Source organism: Candoia aspera, chromosome 7 (assembly GCF_035149785.1).
Source record: "Candoia aspera isolate rCanAsp1 chromosome 7, rCanAsp1.hap2, whole genome shotgun sequence".
Taxonomy (NCBI): Eukaryota; Metazoa; Chordata; class Lepidosauria; order Squamata; family Boidae; genus Candoia; species Candoia aspera.
This window is the reverse complement of record NC_086159.1, coordinates 37,851,795-37,863,368: the sequence shown is the minus strand read 5'-3', so window position 1 is coordinate 37,863,368 and position 11,574 is coordinate 37,851,795. Positions and strand designations below refer to the sequence as shown.

The 11,574-nt window shown below is 35.1% G+C and overlaps 1 protein-coding gene across 1 annotated transcript; it reads right to left on the bottom strand.

The window, feature by feature from the left end:
• Positions 1–4,952: 4,952 nt before the first annotated feature.
• On the bottom strand, positions 4,953–10,409 carry KERA (keratocan). Its single transcript, XM_063308880.1, has 2 exons — positions 9,524–10,409; positions 4,953–5,127 (listed from the first exon to the last, which is right to left on the bottom strand). The coding sequence occupies exons 1-2, from the start codon at positions 10,407–10,409 to the stop codon at positions 4,961–4,963; spliced, it is 1,053 nt and encodes a 350-aa protein (XP_063164950.1). The 3' UTR covers positions 4,953–4,960.
• Between the last annotated feature and the right edge of the window lie 1,165 nt (positions 10,410–11,574).

Genomic DNA, 11,574 nt, shown 5'->3' with positions numbered 1-11,574 from the left:
ATCTAGATACAGTTTAGTTCTGGGATATCTCTTAAGACAGCTGTGGCTTAGGGCTAATCTGCACAGCCTGGTTATCTTGTCATCAGAATGGTCAGGTAACTATTTCTGGAGAACATAGATAGTGTCATCCTTTATTAATCTGCCATTCAAGGTTAAAGTGACTTCAAAGTGCACTTTTCTGCTCCACTTTCAAAGTATGCTTTTCTGTTATGTTGCCTCTAATGTTCCTATTTGTTTTGAACAGCATATTTTAGTTTGTTGCAGGCTAACCCTAGCAGTTCATTGGTTACTTTGCAAAGAAAAAAACACTGAGTTCAACTGAGTTAATGCTTGTACATGTGTGTGTCTGTTTGTTTGTATGTTCAGTTTTACTTTGTATATATGGATTGTGTGTAATGTACATCCAGATAGAGCCATGCACAGGAAGGTAATAATTGGCAACTGGATTCTTGAACAGAAAGGTGGGAGAGCATGTCCAGTGGGAAGACATAGTAGCTGGCAGTCCAAACTGAATACCTTTGGATTTGGATTGAGGCAATTAAATTCCTCATTGGAGATATGTTCCCCAAACATTATTCTGCAGAAGAACTCACCAAGATTATATTTCAGAAGAATTACCCAGGCATGACCATAGCAACACATGATTAAATGTGCAGGCTGCTACAATGGAGTGGATGCAAGTATTTGGTAATAATGGAAATTCAGCCAATATAGTTCTTTTGAATGATTCATACCTATAACTTTGCCTTCTTTCCTTGACATTTAAAGCAGATTTAGATGAGTAACTTTGATTTTTTTTTAATGACTGGGTTTATGATGCAGTTAAAGTTAACCCCCCTTTGTTATTTGCACTCCAAGTACCACTGATTGCAATGGGTCTTAAGCAATGAATACTTATTTGAATATTGGTCATAAATGTTCTGACTTTAAAGCAATATATTTCCAATTTTAAATATTCCCAAACAAAAATTCATTTTCATTCTTCACATATACTGAACAATAGAAGTACTGATATATGAGGAAAAGTACTGTATGTATAAACCCGATGTCTGAAAGCAGAGGTCTTCACTCATGCCTTTAAAAAAAAATCATGTATAAACTGTGCTTATAATATTAGAAATTCATGAAGCACTTTTACTGTTGAGGTTGCCCAGACTCAAACATTCTGATATTAAAATCTTGAAAGAAGGCCTTTGTGAAACAGATTTCCTCATGAAGGTATGAAATTCCAATGGGAATAGCAAACAGCACAAGGGACTCATTTTTATCTTGTATGCTTTCAATTATTTTGAAATAGCTAGTAGACAGAACTTAAAGGCAGCTAAATTCCTTTTACTCAAAGGTTAACTGTGTTGCACTTTTCAGCAATGATTTATTTAGAATATTCTTTTGATATATCATGCTAATAAAAAGAAGCAAACTTTTCAGTGACTGGACAAACGTAATAGATATCTTGGTATAAACATTAAATCAACAAACTGAGATGGCTTTTAATCTCTATTTACATATTATTCCAAAATGTGTACTGAGTTTTACAAGTTTGTATTCTAGATAACTACCATAAATGTTATCTAGAACTTTTTATCTAGAAGGACCTTGGATAATTATTTGTTTGACATTCTGAATTTGATGGTCCAAACATATACTTGAAAAACTGAGTCTATAAGATGGTATATTGAACTCTGAGCCGTATGAACTCACATCTCTTCCAGCTCCAAATCCATCACTAAATTCACTGAATTATAGTATCCTGATTTAGAGAAAAATAATAGGATGGACCCAGGCTGTAAACTTATATTATGCTTTTATTTTCTGGTTAATAATGTACTGAAATATTGTCAAATTAAAACTGCTCAGAGAATAATATTTTGGCATTGTATCTAGCTAGTTCATCATATATTTCTATAACTTTATACCAGCCTTAGTATATGCTTCAGTCTTCACATACTTTTGTAAACCTGCTTTCTGTGTAAACCTGTTTGGAAAATCTGTGTTTGTTTTTTTTATTCATAAGCAGAATCCTAGGACATAGTATAAATCTATAAACAGCTACAAGAGACGTCAACTATTTTGACAGAAATTATATTCATCCCTTTCAAAAGCACTAAGTCAAATTAAAAAGCAAATAATATAAAGTATATCCTTATAATTATTATTCTTTTCAAAGAATCAAAATACTCTGACACATAAGCGTAAGATTAGGGGTGTGTTTGTGCGTATGTGTGTGTTTCCAAGAATAACTAGTTTCTTATAAATGGCAAAAGAAACAGAACACTTACCTTTTACTTCTGCCTTCTCAAATGGCACAGAATCACTGAGCCAGATCTAGTGAAGAGTCTGTGGTATTTGAACCTAGCCAGTCGTGGTCTGGTCTGGGGTTGTGGGAAGATGATGTGGTAAGATCAAATCCTGAGAAATTTCTTGGTGTTTTAACACTTCATATAACACCTTCTGAATGCAAAACCTTGTACAGTAGCTAGGTGTAATTTATTTTTGAGGAAAGAGATTATGTTTCAAAATCCCTTACTGAAACAACTAATTCATCATTCATGCCATTTTCAAGAACAAACAGAAAGCTGGAATACTTGATGCTGCTTTTTTTACATATAGCAAGAAAGAAGACGTTTAAACTCATTAACTACACACAGAATAACTTTTTATTATGTATAGAAAATGTACAATTTTGTTTTATAATGCCTGTTGGGTTTTTATATGCAAATGCTTTACTGTAATTATTTTGTATGTCCTCAAGAGGAAAAATAAAGAACTGAGGCTAAGAGGAAATTATTTGTTCAAAAGTTGACAGCACAGTCATTTGACCCAATAGTCTTCAACTGAAAACGCTGTGACAAGTCTTGTCTAATGACTAGACAGATTTTCTTTATTAATTATTATGTTACATTAATTATGGTGTAGTATGTTCCACATGCAGTAATGTATTTATTTTAAATCTGCCATGGGCTGTTATTATTAATAGTGTCAGTTACTGATGGGCATTTTGGGTAGATTATATTATTTTATCACAGTTTAACAGCTCTTTTTTTCTTTCTTCAATTTCAGGGGCATCCCTGATTCTGGAGGCTGGTGCTTTGCTCTGCAGGCTAATTTCCTTTTTGATTTTTAAGATTTAAAACAAACAAACAAACAAAACCCTAAGAAATACACTGGATGTGGGTCTATGGGCATATCAATGTCTCTGGACATTGTTGGAGATTTCAGGTTTAGAACAAATCACAATAATTTGGTTTTATAGAAATTAAACATGCTTGCATTTTTCTCATATTTTGTGCTCTGCTTTGATTTTAGAAAATGTTGATTAATTTAATTTAGAAAATGTTAAGAATACCTAAAAAAGGAAATACAAGAGCATAATTTCCTTCAGTCAAGTATTAACAGGTCAATCCTGTTTATTATTATTTTTAATTAGTCAAATTTGGCTAAGTGTTGCCATCTAGCTAGGCATATTGTCATTATGTTGATGCCATTAATTTGTAATTCTAAGCTCAGTTACTAAAGAATGAGCTCCACTGAATACAATTATTTGTAAATAGATATCACATGATCACACTATTATGGAATATTATCAATAATTTCTGAATCTTTAATTTATTATATTTTAATAATGATTGCTTTATATTTTTAATAATGACTATTTTTATATATTTATTGTTTTATTTAATTGCTGTATGCTCACTCTTTGTGAGATGAGCGGCCATATAAATTTGATAGATAGATAGATAGATAGATAGTTAGATAGATAGATAGATAGATAGATAGATAGATAGATAGATAGATAGATAGATAGATAGATAATGGAGGAAAAATTATATGGTAGGATGCCCCTGAATATATATATTTTCTTTCCTTGACAACTAGGGATGCTGTTTTTGCTATCCAGATGGCAGAGAGTACAAAGCTTGTCACTTTTTCTGTCTGACCAGGACTCTGATGTATCCTCCCGGATTGCTTGATTTTGTGCTTCTAATTCTTCTATTCATCTCATTTATGACTGAAGAATAGTATTAATCTTGATGATTTACATTATTATTATTATTATTATTATTATTATTATTATATTTTAGGCTTACTTTTTACTTATATCTAGAGATTTTATGTATATGTATTTCTCTATCTATCTGATATAGATATTTTATGTATACTGTGTAGATCAGTGTTTCTCAACCTTGGCAACTTTAAGATATGTTAACTTCAACTCCCAGAACACTGACTGGGGAATTCTGGGAGTTGAAGTCCACACATCTTAAAGTTGCCAAGGTTGAGAAACACTGGTGTGGATTAAGCTATCCAGATATAATATGGACAAGGTAAGTTTGTACCAAGGGAGGAATTATGAATACATGAATGTCTTACAAAGCTTACCATAATTCTCTGAATAAACCTTCAATCATGTTTTGCTGTTATATAGGAATGAAGACCGTTTTATTAAAAAAAAAATGATAGAATTACATTCTCTAGATATGCACAGTTCAAAATATTATGGTGACTGCATATGTTCATTTTTTTTCTAAATAGATTAAAGTATGTCCTTTTTAATTATGAAATAATGGAGCAGAATAAATGGGGAGTGAAGGGGGGAAGATTGTTGATATGTAGTTTCATAATTAAACATAGCTATCTGACATTTACAGTAATATATTTTTATATAAAGATTATGTCTAAATTACACATACTACTTCTGCTTAACATGTGTTAAAACAAGTTCCCTGAATAGGCAGACCAAGATGCATAAAATATACAACAAAGCAATTTTTAAACTAATTTTTAGGGCTGTATTAGAATCCATCTCTATGAAAAACATTCTCTTAATAGAATATTTAAAGTAAAGGAGCTACTAGGGAAAAGTAGGAAATACAAGGAAAAACAAAAATATACGTGGAAAGTGTAACAAGTTCAATGCCAGGAAAATCGTTCATTACATCATTGTGTCACAAAACAGTCTTTAAATAACAAGAGCCTGAAGGAGCCGGAAGCACAGCATGAGGTCAAGTGGAACGGGGGCTTTGATTCCATTGCCATCAAGGCGGAGATAACGGAGCTGTGGCAAATTGGTCTCATAAACATAATCTCCTGGGATAGGAATTGGGCACACCTGAGTTCCATTAAGACCTAAAAAGAACACCAAATAAATATAAAAGTTACTAGAAAACTCATTAGATTGCTGGGCAAAAGTGATTATACCTTTGAATATTTATTTTTTTACTTTGTTCAAAAGAGAGTAAGATTACCAGTCAGCATCATGTTCTCCTTTTTCCTATGGAAGGTGAGAAAGATAGCAAAATAAATTGAGATGTTTTGCTGGTCAACCATCAATTGAATGGTAAGGGTACCTTCAACATCATTTCTGAAATCATAAAGATGTGTGATTTTTCTTTGCCTCAGCAGGCAGCAGCATCTGGCTGACTTTGTCCAAGCTCAAAAGCTAAACAGAATCAGATCTGGTTAGAACTTGGATGGGGAACTTACAGGAAATAGCTTCTAGTCTCTAGCTGTAGGCTAGAGTTGGAAGTTGAAAAATATCCCAGAAGAAAGCATGACAAACCACTTCTGTGTGGTTTCCAAGAAGTCAATATCAACTAGGTGACTTTACTTGTTTAATGGCATTTGTAATAAATTACTGGATTTCTCCATCTCTAGATAGCACCAACTTATCATCTCTCCCTCCCTCCCTCCCTCTCTCTTGTTTTTAATGTATTTTACTTGTGAACTGCCCAGAGTTGTTGGGAGTCAAGGGGCATATCAATTTAATAAATATATCTAAACTTTGCTGTCAAGGTGAAGGCACTGATAATTTAAAGGGAAGTTTAATTCAGAGGCATATTTAATATTGTTTAGTTTCTTCCTCTCTTTATATCTTTTAAAGAGAACAATCACATTCCAACACCATCTTTGAAATTGTTTTCCATATCCTTTTTACAAATCTTGAATGAATGAATGAATGAATGAATGAATGAATGAGGTGTTTGTTTTACAGCATCATAATAAAAACAATTTGGTAATTTTAGAGAAATAAAATTACTATTAGTGTAATAAAATGTTTTTGGACAACTCCCATTTCTTAGAATTGTAAAATGTAAAATTAACTATGGTGAAGCCTCTGTTGTACATCTCAAGATTTATTTATTTATTTATTTATTTATTAGATTTATATGCTGCCCATCTCACTGTATAAGTGACTGTAGGCGGCTTACAAGTAAAAAAGAGCAGAACTGTGATCTTTTTCTATAATTCACTAGAGCAGAACTTGATAGTGTCCTACTTAAATTTTCCAAATGTGGAAGTACATATAAGATATACAGTACAGTTAGTTTGCAGAAGTGAGTTAAAAATCATTCTTCTCCCTGGATATGGAAGACCTAAGTTTAAAGTGCTACTCAATTTTTAAGATAGTTGCTTTAGCATTTCATATTATCCTTCTCAGAACTATTTGAAGAATAAATTGAGATAAGGCTATATTTTAAGCTACTCTTGGTCATAGAGGTAGGGCTGGGGAAAAAAGAACCCTGATGCTGACATTTTTATGAGAGCTTAATTGTTGAAAGGGTCAAGTAAACTTGTGAAAAGCTCTTTAGTTATTCATACATCAACGGTCCAATTTATTGTCCATTTTTAAACAGAATTATGTAATTATTGACATGGAAATTAGGTCAGCTGACTTTAGTGCACATATTCTGAAGTTCCTATTGGAATAGAAAAAGTTTAAAACAATTTCAAGAAATATAGTAAATATATAAAGACTACTGAAGTATTGAATCCACAGATTTAGCCATTACATTCAAATCCTTTGTTAACTAATACTTTTAAACATAATCTTGGCAATATTTCACCAGATAGATTGCAGACAAAGAATTTTACAATTTGAGGGCACACTATTTTTTTTGTTTTTAAAGATAAAGACCCTTGCAGGGACTGGAAAAATATTCACCTTTATTTTGGCAGTTTTGTTTTTACTCTTCTGCCTTAAAAGGTCAGAAACTCACTGAAAGCCACAGGAATGTCTTCAGCAACTGTATGAGTGGGAAATTTTCTTGCAGTAAGGGAGTTCTAAAAATCAAAAAGCACTGTCTTGGATAACAGTGTATTTCCATACAAAATAGAATGCAAAATGTTTACAGTGAGAGCTTCCAAAATGCATATGCAATGTTGTTGTGAATTTCAGAGACCATTTCTACATGTTTCTAAACAGGAAGCAGATGCAGTTGGCTTACTTTCCCAGTAATTTGCTCTGCATGTAATTCAGTTCCCTGTAATGGATTTGTCTGGTCTTTTTGTAGTTTGCACTTTAGAATAAATTTTGTGTATTCTGAGTTATTAAAGTTTCTGTTCTCTGCCATGTTTGTTCTTTGCAACAGAGGCTCTCAGCATTTCCAACTGTACAATAGTAAATTGTTTTCATTAATTAGAATCTAATTAACAAGTCTGAGGGGCTGTCTCTTCCTGATTATATCTGCCTGTCCCATCAGGTCAGATAGAGAAGGCATGCTGTGGGTTCCATCCACTAGGGATTTATACTTGGTGGGTCCCAGGAGGGGGCCCTTCTCTGCCATGGCACCCCCTTCTTGAACCTTCTGCCCCCTGAAGTTAGGTTAATTCCATCCCTACTAAGGTTCAGAAAGTCCCACAAGACCTGGCTTTGTCATCAGGCCTGGGGATCCCAGGGGACCAGTTGTGTGTGTGTGTGTGTCAGAAGCACCTATCAAGGTGCTTCTGTATTGAAAGGATTTGCTGGTGATATCACCATTGCCCGGGGGATGTCCAAGGTTGCTCCTTTCCTGTCCCTGTACCCCTCTTCTCAAGGAGTCATCACTGACTTTGCCACTGGAGACAGTTACTGTCTGGTTTCCAACCTTCCCTTTGTGGTTGTGGTTGTACTTTTGATGACCTTTTGCACAGCTGGGATGGAGGTGGTGCATCCATCATTGTGCTCCTTGATCCCTCAGTGTATTTTGATATCACTGACTATGGTATCCTTCTGGACTAGCTGTGGGAGTTGAAAGTGGGGGACCCTGTGCTGCAGTAGTTTGCTTCCTTCCTCAGTGATCAGTTTCAGTTGGTATTGAAGAGGGAAGAGATTGTGCCCATAGTCCCTCGCTAATGCCTCAGGGCTCAATGCTGTCACCCCTCCTGTTTGCATGAAACTGCTTGGTGAAGTCATCTGTAACTTCAGAATCAGGTATCATCAGATTGTATCTGTCCTAACAGTCAGAAATCACACTGAGATGAGGAGTAGGTCTCTAGTGTTTATTACTGCTACATTAAACAGAATCCTAACAAACTGAAGAAGCGTGGGAAAAACCCAGACAGATAAACCCTGAAAGTTAAGGCGGGTCTGATCTGTGTCTCTTTGAATGGCTGCTTAATTCCTCAGTACTACGCATGCGTTTTCCCCCCTGGATAGAGGGCCCCTCCTGCTCGCCATCAGTACTCATGACAGTATCAATTGTATATCTGAACTCATGACTGCACAGGGGAAGCTGTCAATATACTGACCCAGTGTCTAGAAGCTGTTCAGGACTGGATGGAGAGGAACAGACTCAAGCTCAGTCCTGAAAAAACTGAGTGTTGTGGCTGTTTGGGCCCCCTAGATCTGGCACATTCTCAACTTTTGTTCTTGGATGGGGTTGCACTTCTCCATTCATGACTACTACACAATTTGGGAGTCCCCCTGCTTTGAGCTCCTGCTCAAAGGAGGTCAGGAGGGCCTTTGCACAGGTTCATCCTGTGTTGCACCCTTTCTTCAATTTGGAGGCCCTTCCAATAGTCATTCATGCCCTATTCACTTCATGACATGACTATTGCAACGTTCTGCCCTTGAAAACCATTTGGAAACTACTGTTGTTTCAAAATGCAGTGGCACAGGCAATAATGGGAATTTCTTGCTACCTCCTTTGTCATCATTGCTTAGTGAGCTGCATTGGTTACCAGCTGGCTTCCAAGTGCTAGTTGTCACCTATAAAGCACTTCATGGCATAGGGCCTGATCAGGCAGAGCGGGTGTGCTTTGGATGTCTTCAGTTAAACATTGTTAACTTGCAGGACCAAGGAAGAGTGCCTTCTCTGTCATCGGCCTGGTGTCTGGAACAGCATCCCCGCAGATATACATACAGCTCCCACCCTTCAAGTATTAAGACTTGGCTTTGTTCCCAGGCCTGGGTTTAGGGTGTATATGCAGCTCCTGACAATGTTTTTGTTGTTAATTGTATGGCTCTATCTGGGCATTCATATTTTTATATTATGTACTCTTTTGAAACTGCAAGCCACCCAGAATGTTTTTGGAGTTGGGTAGCCTTGAAATCTATTGAATAAATATATAAATTATATTAATGTACAGTATCTTGATATGTGTGAAAAATTTCAAAACGCTGTTTATTCCCCCCATTCTGATGTATGAAGCATAGTCCAATGCATATTATTCAGAAGAAAGACCATCTAAAAACAAGATTGCAAATTTCTGTAAATAGTAGGAAAATAGAGTTACTTCAAAGAGTTGGGCCATATGCACTTACTATTGATCCTGTTGTTATCAAGATGAAGATGCTCAAGGTGGATACTGATAGCTGGGATTATGGTGAGTTCATTGTATGATAGCTGAAGATCAAGAAGGGATGAAATATTAAAGACTTTGACTGGTAAACCTCCATCAGTTAATTTATTGTTGTTCAACCGTAGGGAAACTAACTTGACCATTGCATCAAAATAATTTTCAGGTATTGCTTCAATAGAATTACTATCCAAAAATAGCTGCATCACATTAGCTGGAAGGATTGGTGGCATTTTTGTAAGGGAATTTTGAGCAACATTGAGTTGTATGAGGCTGCTCAGTCCTTGGAAGGTGTTGCTTGAGAGAGTGCTGTCCAACAGCTTGTTTTGATGTAAGTCTAACATAGTTAGGTTTTCCAAATTGTTGAAAACTCCTTCAGGGATTGTACTGATTTTGTTTCTTGCTAAACGCAATTGCTCAAGGCTTGTTGGCAGGGGAGCAGGCACCTCTTCTAAATAATTGTCTTCCAGAAACAAGTAGAGTAAACTTTTTAAATTGTTAAACACACCCTTTTCAATTCCATCGGTAGTGATTTTGTTGTTGTTCAGATTTATCCATTTTAGTTGGGTGGCATTCCCAAAAGACTTCTCTGTAATTGTCTCAATGAGATTGTTTTGGAGATAGAGATACCAGATTCTTGCTGGGATAGCAGGTATTTCTTTAAGTGTCTTGCTATCACAGTATAAAGCATTTGGAAAGTTGGGAGGACAGAAACATTCTTGTGGACACTCAAAAGTATAAAACAACCAGTTGTATGGATTAGGTTGATCATCCATTGCTCTGATAGTGGGAGGCCACACCATATTGGTTAAGAAGGATACCAAAAGGCTGGAACAGAATATTATATTCATAGTTTACCTTAAAAAGAGGGCAAAATAAAGTTACAGAATACATGTCCATCTTTTTTTTTCAGCAACAAAATATATTAATTTAATTTTATAATAAAATTTGAAAGTTTATATTTTCATAAGAGTAAAATATAGTCTTCTATAAGTTCTGTCTGCTCCCCTACCCCATCTTTATTAGAAAAAGGGTTGCTTAGCAGATCTGATCTACAACTAATTTATGTATCAGTCTGGAATCCTTATAAGTTGCTAATCAAATAAGCTGTGTGGACATTCAATATTTGTTTAAAAGAAGCTTTAAAGTAGAGTAAACTTTTTAAATTGTTAAACACACCCTTTTCCTTAACCTGGCAACATATTTATCTGCAAAAAAATCAAACAAACAGTACCCCTTCCCAAATAACTGACATCATTGCCTTGGTTGACAGCTATCCAGCCTTAGTTCAGTGATTCTTTAATTAATTTTTAGATTCTATGATGAGAAGGTTTTCTAGGTCCAGATCTCATTACACACACAAGAGGAAGATCAAAGAATATTATAGCTGCTCTTTAGGCAAGTTCCTTCTACGTCTGGAGAACTTTGAAAAATCTACTGCTTTGTTTCAGTTAGCCCTGTGCTACAAAATTATTGACTTTCTTCTAAAAAAATGTAATTACTCTGAAAACAAATTCTGTCTAGATCTTCACTTTTGTTGCTTGACATATAATCAGATTTCTATGCCCAGGTCCATTCTTAAAGTATTCACACTGAAGCTAACTTTTTCCATTGCTGTACATTAAAAAATGAATACACAAGCCAAGTTTCTATCATAAGGTAGTATTTGTACAATTCTGTAATAGTAAACCTCAAATTATAGGAGTCTTGATTTATAAAATTAGCTCTTTAAAAAAGGAGAGACTAGATGCAGAAACATACTGAAATGTCTTCAGAAATGTCTGTGCATTTATAAATAACAAACAACAGTAATGTTGAAAATTATAGAGACTATTAAAGCAACAGGAAAACAATATTTTGCTCTGTGTGTTTGTGTGTGTTTGTGTGGTGGGTGTGTTTGTATACTGTTGATCTAAAACATGAAATCCAACATCTCAATGTCCTGATAGCCTTTGACATTGATGGATAACTCTGCAAAATTGCTAGGTATCATATGAACTGAATGAGAGACATGGA

Bases quoted from the DNA above. Each gene is read 5' to 3' on its own strand.
- KERA (XM_063308880.1), bottom strand. From the start codon at position 10,409: ATGAATATAATATTCTGTTCCAGCCTTTTGGTATCCTTCTTAACCAAT. The intron at 5,128-9,523 runs GTAAGTGCATAT...TGTTCTTTTTAG, and splicing joins TGATAACAACAGGATCAATA to GTCTTAATGGAACTCAGGTG.